The sequence below is a fragment of the Siniperca chuatsi genome, linkage group LG1, assembly GCF_020085105.1.
Source record: "Siniperca chuatsi isolate FFG_IHB_CAS linkage group LG1, ASM2008510v1, whole genome shotgun sequence".
Classification (NCBI taxonomy): Eukaryota; Metazoa; Chordata; class Actinopteri; order Centrarchiformes; family Sinipercidae; genus Siniperca; species Siniperca chuatsi.
Genome location: NC_058042.1, coordinates 14,815,002 through 14,840,560, shown reverse-complemented (window position 1 = coordinate 14,840,560; position 25,559 = coordinate 14,815,002). Strand labels below are relative to the sequence as shown.

The window sequence follows — 25,559 nt, the reverse complement described above, 5'->3', positions numbered from 1 at the left end:
ACAAGAAAATATAATATAGTGCATTATTTTAATCCAAGTCATTAAACTATGTATACTATGTATACTATGTATTTGTGTATATACTTATATTTATTTTGTCAAGTTAAATATTACAATTATGGACATTGTATCAAAATGATGAGTCAACATGAGATAGTAAGTCAAGGTTCTGACTTTGCTAAGTAAAACATATTATTAGAATTTTGACCTACTTACTAACTTATAATTTTGATTTACTATTTAATGGTTTGACTTGACTCATAATTTTGTTTGTCATAAGATTGTTTGTACCATCTGTTTAATATACAGTAGTGTAAATGAGTTTGTCACTGAATGGGGTGCTACAAACTCTGCCCTGTGGGTTCTCACTAGTGGTGGAGGAAGTATTCAGATCCTTTACTTAAGTTAAAGTACTAATACTGTAAAAATACTTTGTTACAAGGAAAAGTCCTGCAATGAAAATGTTACTTAAATAAAAGTATGTAAGTAAAATCAGCAAAATGTACTTAAAGTATTAAAAGTGAAAGTAATTAATGCAGAAAAATGTCCCCTGTGACTGTTGTACTATTATATATATTATATGATTAGATTATTATTACTCATGCATTAATATAAAAGCAGGATTTTACTGTTGTAGTTGCTTGAGGTGGAGCTCATTTTAGCTATTTTGTGTAGGACTGCAACTAATGATTATTTTCATTATGGATTTATCTGCTGATTATTTTCTCCATTAACAGACTGATTGTTTGGTTTGTAAAAATTCTTAAAATAGTGAAAAATGCCTTCACAATTACTCAAGAGCCCAAAGTGACACCTTTGCAATGCAAACAGTACAAAACTAAATACTATATATATATATATATATATATATATATATATATATATATATATATATATATATATATAATTAAAAGGAAAACAAGCAAATACTCACATTTGTGAAGCTGGAACCATGAAATGTTTTTGCATGAAAAATGACAATTATCAAAATAGTTGCCAACTAATTTTCTGTCAATCGATTAATTGATTAATTGATTAATTGACTAATCGTTTCAGCAGTACTTAAAAAATGTGAAGTAAGTAGTAACTAAAGCTGTCAAATAACTGTAGTGAAGTGAAAAGTACATTATTTCCCTCTGAAATGTAGTGGAGCAGAAGTACCTTAAATTTGTACTTTAGTAAATGTACTTAGTTAAATTAATGTCACATTACCCAACCCACGCGCACCACATCACCCTCCTTATGTTTACTATTTAATTAAATAAAAATACCCGGGTTGCCATATCAGTGTCATATTGCTTGAGTCCAGAGAAGTCTGACACTAGACAAGCTCACAGAGTGACGTCCAGAAGGTGGGAGCTGTTTCTGAACGTGGCCAACGGGCTGCAGCACTGACTTCACTGCGAGCCTGTCAAACACAACCAACACAGCCAACATGGCGGACTGGGGTGAGAAACTAAGTTGGGAAGGATAGCTATCTGTACATCATCCGCTTCCCACAGTCTTTGTTATACGAACTTAACACTCCGCTATTGTCAAACTCGCTCGTTAGATGTGGATTGGCCTAACGAATTTCATGTTGTCGTTTTTACAGACGCTGAAACCTTCGAGCCGGAGGAGCCGATTAAAAAGGCGGCAGCGATGGACAAATGGGAAGGCGAAGACGAAGAGGAAGAGGTTAAGGTAAATTGATATGACAAACACTTGACAAACACATGGGATTTATGTCAGCCGTCGTTTGTCTGGTTAAGGTTAGATGGTCCGGATAGTGTCAAGCTAACGTTGGCTTGAAGCATTGTCGCCCCCGCTGTGATGCCATGCTTCGACGCGGTTTCAGGCTGCCTGTCAAGCCTAACCTCCGAGCCTGAGTTAGCTTCATGCTAGCTGACGGCTAACTCATGTGGCTCCCAGGCAGCCTGTAGTAACTCCAATTTAGCTAACGTTACCGTTATGCTACTATTCGGTTTTCAACTGTCGTAACGTACTGTTACAGGGCAACAGGGCATGTCAGCGTGCCAGTCAACGGTTGTGGATTCAGCTTGATTTCGGGACACTAATGTTGTTTGTTTTTATTTGAAATCTGACAATAAGCGATGTAATTCTTGGATAGCGTAGCTTGAAGCTGACCTTACCGGGCCATTTAGCTAGCAAACTCGCTAGCTCCCATATCAGCTTGAGTCTGAAAATGAGCTTTCATGTTGGGTACCCTCGACGATAGCGACATTAACTCAAGTGGTTTGGAGTAAATGGGTAATGTGTGGTTAATGTGGACTGCTATCCCATCACTGCCCAATGTTGGTAGCATTAAATGATTATAGGAGCTTAGCATTTGTGTCCTGTCCTGAATTCCCTCGGCTTGGGATAAGTTCAACATGAGGCAGCGTTAGCTTGCTAACCAACTTTAGCCACAGTCAGATGAAATCATCATCTGGATTGATGACTCAACTCAACCAAGAACTAGGCCTAGAACTTTCCGACGTTACAACAGGCGTGTAGTAGGAAACTGGTGCTCAGTTGATACTGCAATACAAGTGCTTATTGATTGGATGTCGACATGATGGCTGTCCAGAAACCTCAGATAATTCACCCAGGGAAAGTGCTGGTAGAGGCCTCTTCAATTGTTACGTTTTCTGTCACATATAACTAAAGAAACCGATGAGTTCATGGCATCCGTAGGACAAACCGGTCTTATTCAGCAAGCAGGGTAAAATGTTTGTGGCAAACCAGGACCAACACATTAATAATGTGTAATTACCGTTCAAAATAAATTCATTTGTAATCCCAAGTGGATTGTATTGAGCTATTGTTACAGTATGCTGAGATAAGCACATTACTCAATGTGTAAAGTTGAGTTAGTTATTCCATTTACAGTTTGTCAAGTATTCAATTTTGCAGAGAAGTGTGGGAAAGACGTTTTAGTTATTGCTAGTTGTTGAATGAAGGTAATGGATAGGATTTAAATGATTGTGAATATTGTTGCACTACACCACTGACTACTTGGCAGACCTTGAATTGCATTGTTTGAACTTGGTTTCTGGATCAGTCCCCAGCACTAGCGGTGCTTTCTTAAGGCAGTGTCAAGTAGGGCTGTTATGGTTAAAATCATGATCTCAATATTATCTTTGATATCTTCCAATAACAATATGACAATATGGAAGATGTACGCACAATCACACATAAAATAATCAAACTGATGTTCTAAGCAATGAACCATGTTCCCCTGTTTAGTATTACATGAGATCAAATTCTTTAAAGGAAAAACTAAAATAACTAATTTTGTTAGTTTTTAATTACAGCTTGCTCAGATTCATTCATTTGACAACAAAAATTTGTAGAACAATAAAATCACATCAACACAATGTGATCTTACTGACATTTGATGAATGTGTAGTTGCATTAATTTAGGCTGTAAACCTGTCTGAACACTTCCTCATTCAAATCAGGACCGATTTGTAATTGAAGTGCTGGAATTATTAGGACATTGTGTGTGTGTGTGTTTATGGGAATTTTTGCCATGTCTCTGATTTGTCTTAAGTCTGAGTTTGTTTGTGTGTTATGTTTGAAAAGTTGGTTTATTTCCTCATTATTCAAACATGCTTTCCAACTAACTCATGTTTTTTTTTGCAATATTAATTAACATTTGGCTCAATTAATGTTTTTTATTTATTTTTTCCACAACACTGCGAAGGCTGCATAATAAGATGGCAACTATCCCACATTTTCTGTTCACAGGACAACTGGGATGATGAGGATGAAGATGAGGAGAAAAAAGCAGAGATGACAAAAACAGGTATGCAGGGCTGCAAAATAGGTAATTTGTGTGATTTATGTAGATCCTATGAGTTTTTGAAATTAGGGTGGTCAGTCTAGGTCTGCGAGGACAGAGTCACAGGGAATGAAATGATAACCATGCCTTCTGAGTTGTCAAAAAAAAGTCTTCTTGCTTCTGTGCTTGGCACGTGCAATGCACCTGAGAAGAGTGAAAACTGAAGAGGGATATCTCTGGGAGGTCAGATTTTAACTACCCGCAAGCCTTAAGAATCTAGTGTTATATAACCTTAATTGGCTGATATGACAATATGTCAAGCTTGTTAAATTAGCCTGATACGGTTGAGTTGTTTTGATTTAGCGAACGCTAGCCATCACAATTTGGATGTAACGTTAGGTGTTAATGTTATTTCAATGGAGTCTAACTTTAGCTAGCATACTTGTTGCTCCAAATTCCACTTGTATAATTTTACTGATGTTAGGGCTCTGGGACTTCTTGTTTAACATTACTAACATTACCATTTTGCCAACGATTACAACACAAGTTGAACTCCTCAGCCTAAGTGCCATCTTAACGGTAGCCCCCGATGGTTCAGTTTTCTTTATGCTAAGATAATATTAGCAAGGCTAATACTATCATAACCATGATGTAATTAAACATTTTGCTTTTGGATTTGTTTTGGAACATGAGACTAATTAGTCAAGTCAAGTCTGCTTTATTGTCAATTCTTCCACACGTACATTACATACATACAGAGAATCGAAATTGCGTTACTCTCAGACCCCCGGTGCATACAGATAACACTAACAGTAGAGCCTAAAATCTAGATCAAATATAAAATATAAGCTAAAACTATACAATAAGGGAATAAAACAGTGGTGCAGAAATTTAACCTAGCTAAAATCGACCTATGTTACTGTAGTTGTAAATGGAACTCTTGTTACAGTAGCCTAATTATGTTGCTTGATAAGGGGGCAAATGCCAAGCTTGCTGAAAACAGCTGAATTGAAATGACCTTTTTCTTTTAGTTGTAGTGGTTGTGAAATTAATTTTTAAACATCATATCTACACCCTGTCAATTGACCAAACAGCAGTTGCAATAGCTGTAAAGAGCAAAAACCACATTAATTTTACTATCTCTTAGAATATCCACATTTTAAAGCTGATACTTACATTAATTCCTCAGGGGGGGCATGCCACTGCACCCCCCTGGGGGATTCGCTTCTTTGTCACCTTTTTAACCCCTGAAGAATTTGTATATCTGGGTATGTATTTAATTGCCGCCTGTTTCACAAGAACATAATGCATTGTAATGTATGTTAATCAGTGGCTAAGTTGTCTGCTTTTTCAGCAAATTCACATGTTTTAATATTCCATTATTTTAATTTTCAGAGACAAAGGTTTCTGAAAAGAAAAGGTTGAGTGAGAAGATCAAAGAGAAAGAAAACCGGTTAAAGAAAAAACAGCAGGAGCAGAAGGAGAGAGAGTTGCAGGATAAAGTGAGTTTTTTTTTTTTTTGTTTTTTTTTTAACTATATAATACACAAAACCGTTGTCCTCTCTGTCATCTCTAATAATGTTTTAATTTAGACTTTGTGGCATCTGTTATTACAGCAAGCGGAGCTCACTATTGAAGAACAACTCGCAGAGAAGTTAAGAGTGAAACAATTACAGGAAGCTGCAGACTTGGAGCTAGCAAAAGATGCTTTTGGTAAGAAAGGATCAAATGTGAAAACTCTTGTTCCTTTTTTTATAGCAAACATTTAGTAGTCTTCTACAATACACACTACTTCCCTTTTTGTATAAATGAAACTGTACAACTACCGAATACTTTTACTTAAGAGTGAGTTAAACCAGAACAACTTCAACTTCTGAGGGGTGGGCAAAAATGAAGTGTACAGTGCATCCGGAAAGTATTCACAGCACTTCACTAAAAACCGAAAAAATCACATGTATATAAGTATTCACAGCCTTTGCCATCACACTCAAAATTGAGCTCAGGTGCATCCTGTTTCCACTGATCATAGTTGAGATGTTTCTGCAACTTGATTGGAGATGATTTGGAAAGGCACACACCTGTCTATTATATGGCCCCACAGTTAACAGTGCATGTCAGAGCACAAACCAAGCCATGAAGTCCAAGGAATTGTCTGTAGACCTCCGAGACAGGATTGTATCGAGGCACAGATCTGGGGGAAAGGTACAGAAAATTTTCTGCAGCATTGAAGGTCCCAATGAGCACAGTGGCCTCCATTATCTGTAAATGGAAGAAGTTTGGAACCACCAGGACTCTTCCTAGAGCCTAGAGCCAAATTGAGCGATTGGGGGAGGTGACCAAGAACCCAATGGTCACTCTGACAGAGCTCCAGTGTTTCTCTGTGGAGAGAGGAGAACCTTCCAGAAGAACCACCATCTCTGCAGCACTCCACCAATCAGGCCTGCATGGTAGAGTGGCCAGACGGAGGCCCCTCCTCAGTAAACGGTACAAGACAGCCTGTCTGGAGTTTGCCAAAAGGCACCTGAAGGACTCTCAGACTATGAGAAACAAAATTCTCTGGTCTGATGAAATAAAGATTGAACTCTTTGGCCTGAATGGCAAGCGTCATGTCTGGAGGAAACCAGGCACCGCTCATCACCTGGCCAATACCATCCCTACAGTGAAGCATGGTGGTGGCAGCATCATTCTGTGGGGATGTTTTTCAGCGGCAGGAACTGGGAGACTAGTCTGGATCGAGGGAAAGATGAAGGCAGTAATGTACAGAGACATCCTTGATGAAAACTGCTCCAGAGCGCTCTGGACCTCAGACTGGGGCGAAGGTTGATCTTCCAACAGGACAACGACCCTAAGCACACAGCCAAGATAACAAAGGAGTGGCTATGGGACAACTCTGTGAATGTCTTTGAGTGGCCCAGCCAGAGCCCAGACTTGAACTGATTGAACATCTCTGGAGAGATGTGAAAATGGCTGTGCACTGACGCTCCCCATCCAACCTGATGGAGCTTGACAGGTCCTGCAAAGAAGAATGTGAGACACTGCCCAAAAATAGTTGTACCAAGCTTGTAGCATCATACTCAAAAAGACTTGAGACTGTAATTGGTGCTTCAACAAAGTATTGAGCAAAGGCTGTGAATACTTATGTACATGTGATTATAATTTTATTTCGTTTTTTATTTTTAATATATTTGCAACAATTTCAAACAATTCTTTTACGTTGTCATTATGGGGTATTGTTTGTAGAATTTTGAGGAAAATAATTAACTTAATCCATTTTGGAATAAGGCTGTAACATAACAAAATGTGGAAAAAGTGAAGCACTGTGAATACTTTCCGGATGCACTGTACAGTATATGGTCTATTGCCCTACTGATGCTGGAGTTTTGAGACAGATACTTACATTGATATTTGGGAGCTGATAATGATATCTGCTGATAATAAATTTTTAAAAACAGAAATTCATAACATAAGAAACAATCAATTTGTTTGTTTTTTTAAGAATTTTGTCCAAGATTCATACTGAGCGGGACATTTTACAATTGAAAAATCATCTTGCCAGTGCTCTCTGATGGACAAACTATGTAATGGTGACGCTATTCTGTACAAACACTAGCAAGACACTGAAGGTCCAATTATAGAAGTAGGGATTTGCATCTGTAACTCTGTATATCCTTACAAGAGACATCAAACTGCCTTTTTTAAAATATTTTTTCAGGTGTCAGCAGCACTTCAAACAGTGTCAGTGGGATTGACGCCATGTGTCCATCTTCCAAAGAAGACTTTACAGAGTTTGAAAAATTGCTGAAAGAAAAAATATCCCAGTTTGAAAAATCTGTGCATTATTCAAGTTTCTTGGATTCATTGTTTCGGGAGCTCTGTATTTCACGTAAGCCCAGCATCTTTTACAGTAATTTTTACTTAACAATATTGATTATTACACTAATTCACTATCAGTACCTTAAATTTTAATTAAAGCTGGCTTGACCATTAACATTTTTTTGTCTCCCTCTTACAGTGGAAGTAGATGACTTGAAGAAAGTCAGCAATTCGCTGTCAGCCCTACTTAGTGAAAAACAGAAACAAGAAAAAGTGAGTGACTGCATGCTTGTATTTTCTCAGATAAATTCTGATCTGTAGTTAATATTCAGAAGAGGGTGCTGTTCACCTAGCCCAGTCACCCAATGTGTGCTCATAGAAGTCAACTGTGGTATGCACGACCTGGTAGTTTGTTTATAATTCATGTTTCTATACTAAATCTAAGAGTCATATATACTAAGTCATATTTGTTCATTCAAGTGTAATATGTAACTTGCTGTAAATGTGTACTCCTATATAATGTACATCTTTTAAAGTGACTTTTATTTACCTTTTACAGCAAAACAAAGGAAAGAAGAAGAAGAAAGGGGTTGTACCTGGAGGCGGTTTGAAAGCACAGCTGAGAGATGACCTTGACTATGCAGAGTTTGATGGTGGTTACGCCCAAGATTATGAGGACTTCATGTGACACTGGCTACATCACCACTGCCCTTTCCACCTCTCAACCCTCAGAAATGCAGCTGTACCTTCTCATGCTGTCCAGTGCCATCCTGGAAAATCTGAACTATGTGTTGCCCCCCTTCATTTTGCTTCAATGACCAGAGGGACTATACCAGGGAGCATCCAGTTTCACCAACTCTTTATGTTCATACATATGGAATTGCCTTTTCTCTGTCTCACTCAGCCTCGACTCACACACACATAATCATGTAGTATCTGTGACCCAGCTTCAATGGAGAACACATTACAGTACATTGTAACTGCTGTTGTCTGAGTTTGGCGGGGCAAATTGTTTATTAAATGTTGCGCCTGTCAAAATGGCAGATACAGTATTGCAGTTATAAGTGTAATGACATAGAAACACAGGGTTCTATGCAAATTCTTTAACCAGAATGTCATGTATATATTATAGGTCTCACTTACCTGTGGATGGTTCTCTTACAGGAAAGTATATAGTATCTATAACTTTGGTTGCCAAATTCAGAACAATTATTCAATACATTATTCATCTTTATCTCTGGAAAGGTTGCATTGTGGGTGATTTGAGACTGACACAATATGTAAGTAGTAAATGTAATTTTACAGAGAGCACATGAATTTCACTGTAAGGTAAAAGGGATAGACAAGTATAATAAATGTGACTTTAAAACCACAGCCATTCTCTTGATACATCTCTGGAATATCCTTTAAAATATGGAGCAAAGGTATTTTTTTGTGCATGACAAATCTAATTTACTAATTTGATTTCTACTAATGCAGATAAAGTATGAATCAGGCAAGTGGATTAACTAGCTATGACTGGTCTCAAATCATTGCTGCTGCAGGCTTGTATCAAGTGTGATGAGGAGCGAGGGTTTATGGGCTTCACCCCACCATGTCTTCATATGGGCTACAGTTGGTTGAAAGGGGCGCATTTCTCCTTTTTTTTTTTCTAGCAATTGACCAGTTTCAATGTTACATGGACAACTGGATACATACAATATGGAAGATACAGCATCTGCAGTGTTTTATAAGCATCTAATTTAATAAATCACTGGTCAAAAGGATAAGTTGTGTTTCTGTTCTTGTTTACAACATCAATGAAAGAAACTGATGCAATAACACAGCACCTCGCTCACTGATTATTAAAGCATGTGTAATAAATACTCTATTTACAGCTTCAAGTAAATATTTACCACAGTACAACTGAAAATGTAAAGGGAGACAGAAAACAATGCAAATATTCCTTAAAAGGATGCTGCAAGAAATAGGCCTAGCTTTGTTTAGTTACATATTCAGTTAATTTGAAAAAAAAGTCAATATAAAATGTTTGTATCAAAACAAGATTAACGCTATCCACTTCCATCTCCATTGCAGGTGTTGATTTGGTCACGTAGAGCCTTCACCTTTAGTGTTTAGCCTGTGGCCGCTGCACGTCTTCCTGTAGGATTTCTGGTGTTACGTCTACGACTGCTGCGGGGTGCATTGGCCCTCTGCCGGCGTCGGTTCTGTCTGCCTTCTCCTCTCACCACACTTGTTACTGTCTGACCTTGAGGACTCTGCAGGGCCTGGAAGACACTCTGGCGCGTCGCCTCACGATCTCCACAGGTGAACGTCAGCGCTACGCCCTCGTTGCTCTTCATGACTCGAGATGTACCATCAGAAGTGCCATCAAAGCAGCGTCCAAGTGCAATCTCTTTTGCTGTGCGGGGATCCTGGTCTGTCACTGTATAAATTCCGTAGTTATGGCCCAGAGGGTCAAGAGGTGCTAGCATGGTGAACTCATTGGTGTCATTGTTGACGGCTAAGGGCAGGTGGTTGACCAGATACTCCTGAAGCATTGCATTGACATTATCTCTCTTACAGCTTCCTTGTGGAATCACCTTCACCAGGGTACGATCTACACGTTCCTGATCATACAGCATCCCACTGCACTTGAACTCCAGGCACACAGCTGAAACAGTTGCCTGGTCCATGTCACGGATGCTGCGAGTGTCTCGGAGGCCATACAGCTGGCCTACCGTCTTTGGGTGGGTGCCACCCATGTTGCGGGACCGCACATTGATCTCATGTGGGCTGTTGATTTTGACTTTGATGTAGCAGGCCCGGTATTCCATTGGCTTAGGCCACCAGCTCAGGTAGTCCTCTGTCCAGCTCATTGGGTCATCTTCATTGAATGGCACTGTGTTGTAATCATAGCGGTCTCCTTCTACTCTCGAGAAGCGGAAGTGTGCCGCACTGAATGGAGCCTCCTCACATTCTTTCAAGTTCTCAAATGCGTACACTGGTCCGTTGCCTTCCTCAGCTGTGTTGGGACTTGGTTTTGCCACATTGATGCTGAATGCAGTCTTCTTAATTCTGGGGTCCTCATGGTCAGACCGCCTGTAGTTCATTTTACCCAGGTAAGGCTGGGGCACTCCAACGAGGTTGGGATTGAGTTTGGGAGCAGAAGGGACAGCCTCCAGCTCCTCTCCTCCAAGGTTGGCCATGACATAGGCAGAGTAGGCATCAGCTTTTTGATCATCACAGAAGGCAGGAAGACAGGCACCACCAGGGCCGGTAACGACACTGTCAAAACGGCCCCAGGCACGTGGGTTAGAGGAGTAGCCAGCTGTGGGCTCCATGTTTATAAGACTCACCACAACTCCCTCCACCTGCTCACTGGGCATGAAGCGTTCACTGCGGAAGGCCCTCACTTTCACATAACACCTGCGGTTCTCTGGAACGTCCAGGTTAAAAAGACGTCTCTCTCTGATCTCCATGTTACCAATCAGAAAGGTTCTTTCCTCCCTTTTGGCTCTTCTTTTCTTCTCCACCTGCAGACTTCCTTCCTCCTCCCATAGGGCAGTTTCAGGGTTCAGAGACCACAGCTTCATGGTATTGAGGTGCTCAGACATCTTCACCTGGGCAGAATCCAGCAACACCTTCACTTCACCTGCGTTCAGGGGCTCATTGTTTTCCTCACCCCTAAAGTCAACTGAGAACATCCCATAGGTTCTCAGCGGCAGGGTATCTCCTTCATCGCCTACAAAGTTTAGATCACTTTGAGCTGCAGCTGCTGTGGAGACATCTCTGGGGTCGAGGAACGTTACGCTAGCGTTTACATTACCCATGAAGACTTCCCCTTTCTCTGTATAGAAGGAATTGGGAGGAATCTGGATTTGAACCATTGCCTCCTGGCCCTCTACCTCCCCAAGCTCCAGAGTGTTGATTTCTGTAGAACTGATGGTCACAGGAGCTTTCTTTCTTAGAAGTTTGATCTCATGGTAAACAGTACCTCCTTTGGTGTTAAATGGGAGTACCTTTGTGGTGTTGACAAATTTCTGCATGTTGTCCACAAAAGTCAGGACTAACCTCTCTGTGTCTGGAGGAACCTGGATGGAGAATGTACCTTTGTAGCCTGTGCGGCTGATTCTGACTCCATTCATAAAGATATGGCCAAACCTCATTGGCTCACCATTGTCTGCAGCAATGGCCCTACCGTGCACAATGGCCTTGGTGTCCACACATTTCTGGCAGCCACACTCAGTCACCACCATGGTGGGCAGTTGGTAGCCCTGGCATGTTAGCTGCCTCTCCTCCATCTTTTGCACACCACAACAGTAAACCACTTTGTCTTTGCACCTGATGACATTGTCCAGCTGTCCAGCACATGTACTTGAGGGGCATTTGCCCACATCGTAGTAGAAGGAGTCTGTGTTGTTTTGGTAGCAGTCATGTGGAAGACGAATGAGGTGGGATTCAGGCTTGGGATTACATGAATGGTCATCTCTACCTGTGTGGGAGATGTAGAAATCAAAATGTTGATTTAGTTTGATCATACTGCCATCTTTCTGAAGTAAAATACAGTATGTACCCCATTGGTATTACTCTACTTAATGCTCACAAAGTTGGTTTATTCACGTTTCTGTGTATTTAATGTGTTTGTCAATTTATTGAGAACACACCTAAGACCTTGAGTGTAGCTGGTTTGGTCTTAATAGCCCCAGAAGGACCACTTGCTCTGCAGTGGTACTCCCCAGTGTGCTCAGGACGCAGATCCTTTAGGACCAAGGTGCTCTCAGACTGTTTCTCCAGGAGACTGTTGTTATGAAACCTGTTGGTTCACACGGACCAAAAGAGAAGTAAAGTCACTGAATATGCCATATTATTCAAACATTAGATGTGACTCATTTGTGGATTATAATTTCACTATTACAAGTCCTACCATTGGTACTTGTCTGGTTGTGGTATTCCTGCCACTTTGCAGCAGAAGGCAGCAGTTTGTCCCTCCCTCCTGGCCTTGCTCTCAGGGTTGCTCAACACATGAAGCTTCTCTGACAAATCACAATTGGAGCAACATATTAACTATTAGCTTCCTTACATGCTTAACAAACTCGTCAGTAATATGCAGCTCAAAATTAACTTTTTGGTTACAAAAGTAATGTGAACTGCAATCAGATATTTTGGTGTAAATCCACAGACATCCACTGTACCTGTTCTTTTCAGCTGAACACTGAGGACAGGGGTTCGTTCAGCACTGTGGGGCACAACAACACTAAGGGTGGTGTGACCCTGCAGGCTGACTGTCAGGGTGGTGTTGCCATCAGGACAGATACCAGGGATGCGGAAATGCCCGTTGTGGTCGGTAAGGGTAAGGAGTTTGCCAGAGCGAACGATGGCAGCCCCTTCAGCAGTGAGACCCCCGGCGCCACGAACAGAACCCAGGAGGATGTGTTCTTCACACATGCATGCGTCACACTCAGCATTAACCTTCCCCATCACACACTGCAGGGAGCAATCTAAAGAGTAGAATTAAACAAGGTTAGCTATTTTGTGAATAATGGGCCTCCCATATCTGATGAGCTAAGTCAGGGTCTGACTGAATAAAAAAAGAATTGCAGAAGAAAGGTCTGTCTGACCAAACCAGGGCTAGCTCACCTGATTTTGGGCACTCAGGTCCATTGCATGATTTCCCTTCCACTTTAGGCCCACTGCAAGGCATAGAGTGAGATTGGCAGTTTCTGGAGCGCACTTGGACCCCCGCCTGACCACAGAAGGCAGGGCATGAGGTCCAGTCTGACCACGGACCCCAGGTACCCTGAATGTTCACACTGTTTTCTGTTGGAAAAGAGAGTGCAAGTGACAATATAATTTTATGTCAAATAATCACCTGAAGAGATTTAACATCAAAGTAGTCCTCTCTTATTTGCATGCGTATCAGCAGCAAAGCCAGAACTCAGGCTTTTGAGGTACAAGACTCAAAAGTCTTAGGGTATTGTAGGATCTTGTTTTTACATTGAGGCCAACTTTTGGTGACTGAATGAATATTAAAGGTGTTACGAGACTGAACCTTTGGGACAGAGGAAGCGGACTGTGTAGTTGGAGCAGTTGCGTTCAGGACCCTGCTCTTCATTGAGGCACCAGAAGCCCACAGTGGGGTCTGCATGGATCTTCTCCCCAGTTTCACGGGCTGGGACCCATTCAGTGGTTCTGGCTTCGACTGCCCGGGGAGTCTCACACACTCGGGCGCGGTAGTAGAAGCGAATGGCGTTCAGCTGCTCGTAGTCTCCACGGCCTCCAGGATGATCAACATTGAACCATGTGGTCCACTCATAGTTGTCTGGACACAGAGTACAGAAACAAACATGGCCTGAATACAAGCTCATACTAACTGTGTTTAAAATGCTGTGTCAATCACATGTTAGGAATGTGACTCAAACCACCAAGAAAAAATTACTTTAAATTAAATTTTTTACTTTATAAATTTTTACTACATATTTGGTTTAAAAGTTTGGAATAAAAGTTACCATCAGAGTGGTACACAGCAGGGTGCTCTTTGTTGTCCCTTCTCCATGATCCTGCAAGAGACAAATCGAAATTGATTTCAGTGTGGAGTGCAAGTTTGTCTTATCAGCCTGCCTCTCATTATTCACTTTTCTCCAACCTTGTATTGCATCGCACAACTGTGTATCTGTGTTTTGATGTGATTTGTAAGTGTCCCCATTTGACTGTTATTTAAAATGTGTGTACATTTGGAGGGAGGGTGCTGTGTTTTTCAATACATATGTGCCACTAACAAGATTGGATCTTCGTGAGTGACCTACCTTGAGCTGTAACAACAGTGGCTGCGATGATTCCCAGGATGAGAATAAGAGGCCTCACCGACATTCTCACACACTGCCGCTACGTCTGACCCTTGAACTTTCACCTCTCCTAATATGCGTTTCACACCAGGAACTCCAAAGAAGATGGAGTTCGACAGGAGAGCCTCACTGGTGGGAAAATGATGGTGAAACAACAAAAATCAATGTTTTAAGTAACACAACACATACCTTACATATCTGTAGATATGAGTCAAATCGACAGTTATATGTTATAAAATACTTACATGGAGTTTTGGTATTGAACTTTGACAAATTGAATAAAACAATAGTTCACATCTAGAACAATAATGTTTCTTTAAGGATAGATTCCATCCTCCTTGTCTTCTAGGGTGAAAAAACATGTCTAAACAGAGCCCCCTACTCAGATTACACATCTGTGTTAGCCATCACCATTTGTCACTGGAACACTCAAACATTTCTGCATCCACTGATGAAACACTGGCAACACAGTCCAAACACCCACACACAGGGTTTGCATTTGTGTGCTTTATGTAAAAAACAAAACAAAAACACAAACAACAAAATTGTAATTTGTCACTTTTGCTTTTAAGTTGAAAGGACAGAAAGGATATTGATAAAATAATGAGTACATTATTTAGGGTTGGGCAGAATGGGTTACATGCAATATACCAGAGTGCAGTTTGCAATTAAAATAAAAGCTATTAGCAGATATGTAAGGTACCAACAGTAATCTGAAGTAAAGACTAATGTATTGTAGATTATAATTCAAATTGAAAATTACAATAATATTCAAATTACAGGCTCTGAAATTTAAATAAAATCTTTACTTGCTGTAACATTTTAAATGTAAACCACTAAATCAAAAGACTTTCTGATTACATTTTTAATCATACACATGAGATTGTGATATTCCTCTGTCTTTATAATTTAAAGTATATGGTTAGCAGATTGATATTAAAGCATGAACATATTTAATAATCTGTTTCTTTCTTACCCTCTTGTTGAGTGCACTATCCTGGTTCTGAGCTCCCCAGATTTTTGTACAGGAATGTCTTTACTCTTTCCCTTCCTTATATTTCTCTATCACATTTCTCTCCTCCTCCTCGTCTGTTCTTCACTCTTATTCAACTCACTCCTTCACTGTCTCCTTTATACCTCTCTGCCTCCAGCACCCTCCCTCCTCTCTCGGCAGTGTGCCACAGTGTCTTTTGATTACACTATTATCCTTATAATTCATCACCTTTATTGCACAACCATGACACCCAATGGTTATTAGATAGTGCTACACGTGAAAGAAGGACAGTCAGGGAATCTGAGTTACAAATGCTGGTGTTAATAAATTAAGCCCCCCCAGGGCAATGCTGATTGAGTCAAACTGGGTATTTGTCCTCTGCTCTGCTGTACTTTGCATGACTTAACATGCAGAATGTAAAGCCTGATAAAAACACAATCCAGCATGTGATACTAATATCGTATAATGGCTTTGATATGCTCATTTATTTTAAATAGAGCTCTAAGCACATATCAGAGTTTAAAAACAGTCACATTAATTCTTGATTACTTTGTCTTGCTGTAATGTCACATATCATGGAAATATTATGTATGTTGACATTTTTGTCATCAAATCATGACCTCTAGTTTGGACCATCTGTAATGGAAAGAGAAGTGGTTTTGTAAATTCATTAAAATGCAGAGAACATTTTTAAAAATTATCTTAAATAAGTGGAACTTGAGTTAAGATATTATTTTTCTATGTTAAAAGTGGAATTTGAGCATCGGTACTGAGTTTTAAATTAAATAACATTCTGCTCCTGTTTATCTTATAGGCATCTGTGTATCTACACTTTATGTAAAGTTAACAGACCAGCAACATTTGTTTGATTAGAGGCCAGAGTGCTCTTGATAATGATAATTATCAGTATGTGCCAAAGCCCTGTATACTGTTACTGCATGTCTGTCCTATAACTGTTGGTTAATTTCAACCATGGAGGGATTTACTGAGACGCTGCAGTCACTGTTATTTCTTTTTTGGAAAGTCAAAGAGCTCAGACAAAAGCACAGCTGTCCAGACCCCCCCCCCCCTTTTTTTGCTCCTGATCCTTTAATATTGAATATGTTCCCATAACGAGTCAGATTAATTTTTATTAGCCTAAATTTAGTTTCTTTTCCCTACATAGCTGCACTTTTTTAGCTGTAATTTTAATTTAAATGTTTGATAGCAGAATAGTTCTACTTTGAGAAAATATAACATGCACCACATGTTTTCTATAATATCTGGCATAGTGCCTTACAGTATTTTGTAAAAATTTTGTGAAGGGGAGTGTCAGTTTGGCTCTGCTGTGGCAGGAAGCTTTAGAAATCAGTTAGACAACCTCTCTTTATCTCCAGCTTGATCAAAAATACTGAAGTTCAGGTACAGTTTTCAAACAACAGCAGAACTTTGCAGTTATGGTTAACCTGCAAAATGTTCCAGAAAAGGCTGTGAGCAACACGAGGCAGGGGTCAAAATGTCTTCCCTTCTTACTGAAACTCAGCATAGTTTACAATTAAGTTAAAAAAAATCCACAATCATCAGGAATGTTTTGGGATTTCGGGGTAGTTCAACTGTAACATAATTCACCATGTTTTACCCATGTGGGTTTCCATTATTTTGTCTACTGGGTCAACATTCTAGAGAAAGAGACAGCGAGAGACTGGGAGCGGATGTGGAGCAGCAGATTATAAAAATACATTTGTGCCAGTCATGTCCTGTAAAGATCCTGTAAAGTAGTCAGTATCTGTTGTTTTTCCACACAACATTCATTAGCTGACCTCATCGTGTCAATTACAAGGCAAAGAACACCCAGCAGGGGAAGAATATAACCTGGTCCTGCACCTCAGTCTTTCCAGGCTTCTTTCAGTTCCCAGGCCACTACTGAATACATAAAGTACATTGTGCTTGTAGTGCATGGATACTACTTAGCAAAGGGCATGAAGACAGGGTTCTCCTCAGAGGAAAAACAGTTCTGTTCAACAAGCACAACCTTATTTCGTGTTTACCTTCCACCATTACTGTGTTTCCTCAGTATGAGGTGGTTTGGTTTGGTGTGAGGAAATAAGTGTCTGTGGTAAAATCAGGAGGCAGGTAATGAAAGACCAAAGCAATGCTCCAGGGAAAATCACTGTTGGTGAAGCCACATACATCCTCAAATTGTTTTTTAGTACAGGAGAAGAAGAACTGGTGGAAAAACACGCTTGCTTGTCTGGAAGGCATGCGAGTACAAATGTTTTCATTAACATAGTCAAGTGAGTTTGGTGGACTTTGATCCTGATGTCTAAATTCAAACAAAACTAATTGCACAGCAGTGTTTACCATCCTCCAGATGTCAGGTTCTTTTCATGTCTCATCACTTCCAGCCAGAGTGGACAGTAGCTTTCTGCAGCGGTGTATTTTTCTAACATTTACAGGCCGTTTAGTGAGGACAACTTTATGGCACTTTTTTAGGTCCTCAAAGGACTTTATGTCTTCATAAACAAGGCGGACAGAGGTGGTGGGTGATGATGTGAGGATAGGAAAGTGAGAGAATGGACACACAAACACACAAAGTTTGGTCACCGGGCAACAGGAGACGAAACAGCCTACTTTCTAACAAATGGTGTTCACTCAACCTCTGGCAACATCTGTCATCAACAGTAAATACTTACTTTACTTAACAGAACACATTTTATACGACAAACAGAAAGATGTTTCATTGATTAGTTTTTTCTAACTGCTTGGTTTCACCATTTGTTTGTATGTAAAGTAATTTAAATGAGCCCCAGCTGCAACATTAAAATGATGTCCACATTATTGCATCAATAATTATAATCCAGTACCATAGGTTATTCTGAAATGGGCCATGCTGCATGATTAGCATTTTTACTTTTGGTACTTTAAGTATATTTTGATGCTAATACTTGTTTTCTCATTTCTTGAACAATCTTGAATGCAGGACTTTAACTTGTAACAGAGAATTTCTACACTGTGGTATTACTACTTTTCCACTGCATTCAGCTGAAGATTAACAGTATATATGCTCAACATCAAAACTAGAGCTACCAGGTTTAAACCTGACAGTGACAATTTGCTGTATTCAGTATATGATGAATGAAGCTTTCTCAGTCTTATCTTGACAACAATCTGCCAGTGTTGGGATGTAGCTCTTAAGGTTAATCTCAAAGGGCTCTCTGTGCTCCAAACCAATTTCATCCTCAATGGGAAAAACCTCTCCTGGTAATAGAGGTTGTCTGTTTTCATCAGAGATGTAATTCTTGTACACTGAAAGATTCCGTCCTTCCCCAAAAGTCAAATGTGTTGACTTTTAAATGTGTTGGCAATTTCCTCAAATCTGAATGACTTTTTTTCCTCTGAACTTACCCTAAAGAAGTAGAGTGGGCTCTCTCTTCCTCTGTGTGATGCCGGGCCCCTAATGACAGTAACAGAAGTTGCTCTGCATACTTTCACTGGTAGAGTCATTTAGGTACCAACACCCCCCCCGAACTGCCTAACCTCTGTCTCCTCTCTGTCCCGGCATGCTCTGGAGAAACATTTCATGAAGCTCTGTCTCTGTCTCAGCTACAAGAGTCTTCTCTGTTTAACCAGCAGTCACCACTGAGATACTGTACTCCCTTTGTATTCCTGCTCCACAGCTCTACAGGTTAAAGGATAGCTTCACATTTGCTCAAGTCTTTTGTCTCCCAACTCTTACATTAGTGTAAGGAAGGGATGTATTAGGAAGGGATGACATAACTAGTAAGGAGAGGAGGAACAATTACAACAACCAAAAATTCTTTCAATGTACATGTGAGCATGTGAGTATTAAATTAAGCATGCAGGGCAGCAACTAATGATCATTTTCATTATCTCTTACTCCGGCAATTATTTCTTCATTAATCTACGAAACGTTTAGTCTATAAAATGTCAGAGAATGGTGAAAAATGCCCAGTATATATTCCCAGAGCCCAAAGTGACATCTTCAGATGTTTTGTTTTGTCCAACCAACAGTCAAAAACCCAAATATATTTAGTGTACAATGATATATTCAGTTTGGTGTTTTTGCTTGCTGAATAACTTAAACGATTAGATTAGCAAAATAGTTGCTGATTCATTTTCTGTCCAATTACTAGTTGATTAATCACCTAGTCATTTCAGATCTAAATATGTTAACCTATCCTTTAACTTATGATATACAACATTTTCACTTGACAACTGCCAGTGTTGTGTTTTCTTGTACTTCTTGTTTTGAGCATAGTGTTGAACTTGTATCGTCTACTAACAGAGTGCTCTGGATCAAAGTAACACTTAAATTTTAGAACACAGCCTGCCAAATAAGTTTTGATGTGATTTAAACATCTTATTATTAGACTGGGCTGCATTACTCACAGTCAAAACCAATAAATATCTCAATGGAGGAAGATTAAAGGACGGGGCACTTTGTGTCTGGGAGAGAAGTGCTTATTTAAAGTATGAGTCGATAAACCAAAGAGGAGGTCTGCAACACAAACAGACTAAAGGTTGACAGACTGTTCTTTGACATCTGATGATTAAAATGTTTCAGACTAAACACTGTATTTTATTGACATTATGGTAGAACAACTGTTGTACCTAAACATGTTCACCTGAAGGCCTCAGGGATTTGAATTTATCAGAGATGTCTTTGTAAGCCTTTGAAAAAAAAAATTATATTTGCTTGGTACTAGTAATCTTTAACTAGTTAGTGCATTACAACTAATTTTAGGTTGTGGGTAAAAGTAAAAGCATAAGGACAGCTTCTTCAGGACTCTGGCAGCAGATGTAATACATCACTTTACGTCTCTTCGTACCTAGGGTATATCACTCTGCCAGGCTAAACAATTACCAGCAGCCACAGGTAATGTGCAAAGTGTTATGTAGTTCCAGTATAAAAACACAGAAATAATAACATAATAAACTATGTAACATATACAGTATACTTACCATTCCTTCAATTGTGTCCATCATCCTGATAAACACAAAGGAAGTTAATCTAATAAATCTCAACAAAAATTAATTTCATCTAAAACCTGCAATGGATTTTCTGGCCACTTGGGGGCAGCAGAAGCAAGGTGTGAACACAACATCATATCATCACCTTTTGTGAAGTTGATATGGTGAACTTGTTAGCAAACAGTGGCTTGTTTACACATCCAGCAGTAACGGAACAACATTATCATTCATTTGGAATTGTGTCTCTAGCCATCCGATGAATGTAAGTCCAATATTTACTCTCTTTTAGCTCTATCGTTGGTCTCCACCAAGGGAAATATCCTGCTCTTTAGCTGCTAAATGCTCCACTATGTTCACCAGCTAGTTACTAACTGTGTTCGTCTGCCGTTTGGTGCTGAGCTGGTAGCGTACAGTGAGTTTTTAAAAAGCTTTTTCACTGAAAACTGCTGCCTGCTGCTGCTGAAAACGACACTCTGAGAGCAGTGCGAGTTAAATAAAACAGTAGTTGTGGGCCAGACAGCTAAACAATGAGCTGAAACTCACAGCTGAGGCAGATTCAAGTGATAATTCTCTGTAGGTTCATCACTACCAAGGACCCCTTACACATTGTCACATTGTTTTCACATTGTCATTTGATACACTGTTATCATAAAAATATTGATTATAGATGCAAGATAGATTTATTGATCATTTTACAACACAGGGTTGTATAACAAGATTTTGATTATAGTTCTCTTTATGCTACTCAAAAACAAATGTTATGTACAAAAATTATATACAGTAGATTAGTGAATATATGTCATAGAAATAAAAGCTATTTTATATGGTGGAGTGCTGAGGATTGATTAAGTAGTCTCACAGCCTGAGGGAAGAACGTGCTCTGTAGTTTGGTGGTACGCCTAAGTATGTTCAAGACAAATTAATTTGGTCACGATTCATCTGTGAAAACTCAAAGAGGCCAGAAGTTACTCAGATGATGATGAAGTTGAAACCCCAATTGGATGATCATGGAATCTCTGTTTGTTGCTGCTCTTTAACGCTTGTGACCCCACTAATGACACACTTATGGTGGTGTTTGGGATGGAGAAAGTAGGTTTACATTACACAAACCAAACATTACCGCTTATCGAACAGTCACACAGAAAAGTAGGAGAAAGTGAACACTTGCACGATGTAAGACAAACCCATTATCATTATCATGACCAAAGTGCAAACCTATCTCCACTTACACGACTGTAAAGATACTGTACGTTAACCTGGATACAAGCAGAGAGAGAGGACGTGTTTTGCTGCTGACACATTATGGACAGAACATGTAAAGATTATAGCACCTCCTTCACGTTTTCTGGCCAGTTCCAGCTCAGTAAAGCATGAAGACATGCAGTATTAAGGACTAGATTAGAAACATGTGGGGCTGACCTGGAAGATGGATGATATGTGCTCAACAAGCTCGTCCATTTTCCTTCTGGACCGTGGTTTGGAGACCTCTGGAGACCCCAGTGCTAAAGGTCTGGAGGAGGAGATTTTACTTTAGTTGAGGAAAAACAGAAAATTCTCCCTAGAAAACCCTTTTGTCTTCACATTATTGTAACCCTACATGTACTCTACTGCATTCTTTATAAAAAATGACTTAAATCACATCTCAGTTTCATGTCTGCAAGACAAACCTGAGTGTTAGTTCAGTGAATGTCATTTTAGCACATCTTGTACCATTTTAGAATTTGTAAGCTGAAAACCGATCTGTTGAACAAGTTTCACAAATCCCACTTTCCCCCCACAGACACTGCTGCTCTACAAATAACTCAGTGATGTTGTAGCTGCTTGTTTTATTCTCTTGTCTGTTTTTGTATTGTAATGTTTCTGGTAGGTGATGTTTGAACTCAAAAGCAAGACTTAACAACAGAGCAGGTAGGAATAAAATTAGCTTTACTTGATTCAAAGCAGAGGTCAGCACCAGGCCAAGCAGTCAGCAGAGGCAAACAAATCCAGAAACAGAGCAGGAAAGACTGTGACATTAACACCACTCTAGAGAGTCTGACAGAGGATGAGTGTTGGTGGACAGGTATATATACTGAATGGCTGATTATGGGGAATGAGGGGCAGGTGTGCTGGTAGGTAAAGATCAGGTGACTGAGGAGTACTGTTGGACAGGCAGGGAATGACAGGGTAGACAGGGATAGAGGCGTGTCAAGAATATGGCCAGTAAACTAATCAGAAGGCCACAGAGCCAAATTGAGGACTCTTTGGGAACAGAGGAGGAGAAGGAGGAAAGTGCTCTGCATATCACAGAGGAACCTTGAAGTCCCCTGTTGTCCAGATTTGAGAAGCTAAACCCTGGTAGGTGCAACAGGATACCTCTGGCTACAAATAACTCTAAGAAGTCATTTCTCTCACAGATGATTGGCTTGTTCAATTCTGTGTTGTGTGTATTGTATTTTATTACTCGGAGTATTCCCACTGTCAGTGTTGTTGTTATGTGGTGTGTGTGTGTATGTTTTGATATTTTAATGAACTGAATAAAAAAGAAAATTTTCCAATTTTTGTGGACAATAAAGTTGTACTCAAATACAGAAATATTATGATGAAGCTGTCGCCACGACATTTTCTTCTACATCGTCCTGCTGTTGTAAATCCTTGCTAGTGCACCAAATCTGTGCCTGAAATTAGTCCCCAGCAAATGCATTTACTCCTGTTTGAGTAATGCTTTCTGAAAACTGCAGTGCCCAGCTGTTTAGAAGTTAGCCTTAAAAAAAAGTTAAAAAATGTTATATTTTATTTTAATATATATATTTTTTTCTTTTTTTAGGAGTTTTTGGAACAAATGGCCTGTGGGCTGGGAGCCACAGACAGGCTGGGGAAGTTGTAAAGTATCGACAGACTAACACATTGCTTGATTTTGGTCTTTTCATTTGATTTGTTGACAATAAGAAAAACATAGAATATCACCAACCTTATCCTTTATCTATCTTTCTCTGTTCTCTTTATTGTTCACAATTGCTGTGTAACACTTAATGCAAATCCTCTTGAAATATCTTTGACATGAATGGAGACAAATGTTCTAGCTGATTAAAGACACTGGACTTTATAGAGGATACAATTCATATGGAATAACAACAGGAAGAATGACAGACTTTGATCCAGATCATGAAGCAGAACATTTATGTGAAGATAATCATTTATTCATGCTTTCTGTCCCAAGATAAAAGACAGGAAACTCAACAGCTGGAAGAAACGCTCAAGATCTTGAGTTTTCATGAGGTTCAAGTCATTTAAAATCTGGCTTGATTCAGCTGTAGCCTAACAGGAGAAGAGGGGAACATGTATTGCACAATCAACTATTCCCCAGTCAGATGACTCACTCAGAGGAAGGAGGATCTTTTGAGATCCAGGCAAGAAAGGCGGCATAAAGCTCTCTATGAACGCTTTGAGAAAAATATTAAACACCTGACTCACAAAACTCTGTGTGTGAACAGTCTGTGCAGCTTTATGTCCATCCCAGTGTCTCTCTGTCTGACTTACTGTACCGCCTGTCTTAATTGATATCTCTTTTTTTATATACATATATAGACATATACCGATTCATTGTTAGTGAAATCAAATATCAGATCTATTCTGCTTTCTGTGCTGCTCTAAGAAAGATGCCTCTTTGGCTGCATCCCATTGACCAAAACACTCTGCGTTTGGCTGTGACCGGATGTGCTCTACAGGAAGAGGAACAGATAAACAATGATGGGAAAACCGAATCTGTTCCAGTGTGGATGAGATTTTGTCTTGTTTGTTGACAGTAATAATCTTAGCTACATTACACATTTATTCTACAAATGTTAGCATGCTAGATCATGGTGAAATAAAGATTTTGAACACGGTAAACATTACAACTGTTTTATATCAGCATGTTAACATTGTCATTTTGAGCATGTTAGCATGCCGATGTTAGCATTTAGCCCAAAGCAGTGCAGCCTCACAGCTGGCATGGCTGAAGACTGTTAGGTCTTGTTACATGGGCTTATCACGTATGGGTAGCAACTTTCAAGTCTCACATTTTGTTTTTCCAGACGTTTCAACATGAATGGCAGCAAATGGTAGTTCATAAGGCAAACAAATTTACTAAAGTGTACACTGTGTATGAAAAAAAAAGTGGGACAGTTGATACTGGCATAAATTCAAAATGACTCTGGTATGGTCTTGTAAACATTGCTCCATCCAAATAATTAAAAAGTTTTGTTCATCTACTTGTTTATTTTTTAGGATTACTGTTAATGCGTGTATTCTGCAAAAAGAAGCACCCAGTACACTTTATCAAACCATAGTGAAGTTAAATCCTGTAAATTTACTTCCACTTTTGTGACAAGTTTATTTAGGAAAAAATGTCTTCTGACATGACTTACACTAACCGTTCTCCTTGTCCAGCTACAGTATCAGCTGACACGTCAGTGAGAGAGAAGAATAATGAACACAGGCGTCACAGAGCTCATCATCATGGCATGAAAGAACAATAATTATACTGTACATGATTTCATGAGTTGCGTAATGAGGAAAACCGTTGCAGGTTGTAAGACAGGGAAAAAACAGTTTGTTCATGTTCCAGCCAAGAACAACAGAGGATGGAGCCAGTCTGAGCCAGAGCTGTGTAAGTACAAAGTTATCCTGTACACCTTCACTGAAATTAAATATAGCTTCTTCAGTGTACTTTGGCCATTTATGCCATTTAAATTTCAACACCATGTCAAAATGTTCTTGAAAGTGGAAACAGCAATGTCAAAGGGCAAATGTGGAGTTGCATGGAAGATTTCGGGAGCAACACAATACAAAAATGCTGTGTTGCTTCATATTCATTGCTTAAAACAGCAATCACAGATCATACATAATACATTTAAACATCTTTTTAAGGTAATTACTTGTTGGATTACAAGTAAAAAGACGTTTAGAAGGCTAAACAACAAACAAACAATTAATGAATTATTGAAATTGAAACATGAATTATGTTGAAATAAAAATCTTATTTTTCTGGAGAAACCAGCTCAATAAGCAACTAATATACAGTATGACCAAACTCGCGTAAAAGTCAATATCTGCTACAGCGAAACTTCAAATGGCTGTAGTTCAATACTGTATCAGATAGCTCATGATACAAATCATAGTATCACAGTCAATAAAGTTGTCTAACTTCATTTTCTATCACCTAAAGGTA

General features: G+C 39.4%; 2 protein-coding genes across 3 annotated transcripts; one reads left to right on the top strand and one right to left on the bottom strand.

Annotated features, from left to right (window-relative positions):
- Positions 1 to 1,290: 1,290 nt before the first annotated feature.
- eif3jb (eukaryotic translation initiation factor 3, subunit Jb) lies at positions 1,291 to 9,345 on the top strand. Its single transcript, XM_044177244.1, has 8 exons — positions 1,291 to 1,448; positions 1,595 to 1,683; positions 3,733 to 3,790; positions 5,162 to 5,268; positions 5,383 to 5,479; positions 7,479 to 7,649; positions 7,779 to 7,852; positions 8,139 to 9,345. Exons 1-8 carry the CDS (start codon positions 1,436 to 1,438, stop codon positions 8,265 to 8,267), a joined length of 738 nt encoding a protein of 245 aa, XP_044033179.1. The 5' UTR covers positions 1,291 to 1,435; the 3' UTR covers positions 8,268 to 9,345.
- Positions 9,298 to 22,430, bottom strand: LOC122866697 (cartilage intermediate layer protein, nucleotide pyrophosphohydrolase). 2 transcript variants are annotated; one of them, XM_044176833.1, is made up of 10 exons: positions 22,299 to 22,430; positions 21,788 to 21,878; positions 14,365 to 14,532; positions 14,068 to 14,118; positions 13,611 to 13,880; positions 13,199 to 13,378; positions 12,754 to 13,059; positions 12,486 to 12,594; positions 12,226 to 12,374; positions 9,298 to 12,053 (listed from the first exon to the last, which is right to left on the bottom strand). In XM_044176833.1, exons 3-10 carry the CDS (start codon positions 14,426 to 14,428, stop codon positions 9,694 to 9,696), a joined length of 3,489 nt encoding a protein of 1,162 aa, XP_044032768.1. In that variant the 5' UTR covers positions 14,429 to 14,532; positions 21,788 to 21,878; positions 22,299 to 22,430; the 3' UTR covers positions 9,298 to 9,693. The 2 variants fall into 2 exon arrangements, with proteins under 2 accessions (XP_044032768.1, XP_044032683.1); XM_044176748.1 differs by lacking the exons at positions 21,788 to 21,878; positions 22,299 to 22,430 and adding an exon at positions 15,380 to 15,534.
- Positions 22,431 to 25,559: the final 3,129 nt, after the last annotated feature.

Coding starts and splice junctions, on each gene's coding strand:
- eif3jb (XM_044177244.1), top strand. Junction 3,791..5,161: donor AGCAGAGATGACAAAAACAG/GTATGCAGGGCT, acceptor TTTAATTTTCAG/AGACAAAGGTTTCTGAAAAG. Junction 5,480..7,478: donor GCTAGCAAAAGATGCTTTTG/GTAAGAAAGGAT, acceptor ATATTTTTTCAG/GTGTCAGCAGCACTTCAAAC.
- LOC122866697 (XM_044176833.1), bottom strand. CDS start 14,428: ATGTCGGTGAGGCCTCTTATTCTCATCCTGGGAATCATCGCAGCCACT. Junction 13,881..14,067: donor TGCTGTGTACCACTCTGATG/GTAACTTTTATT, acceptor CTCTGTGTCCAG/ACAACTATGAGTGGACCACA. Junction 12,595..12,753: donor TGTTCAGCTGAAAAGAACAG/GTACAGTGGATG, acceptor GTGATTTGTCAG/AGAAGCTTCATGTGTTGAGC.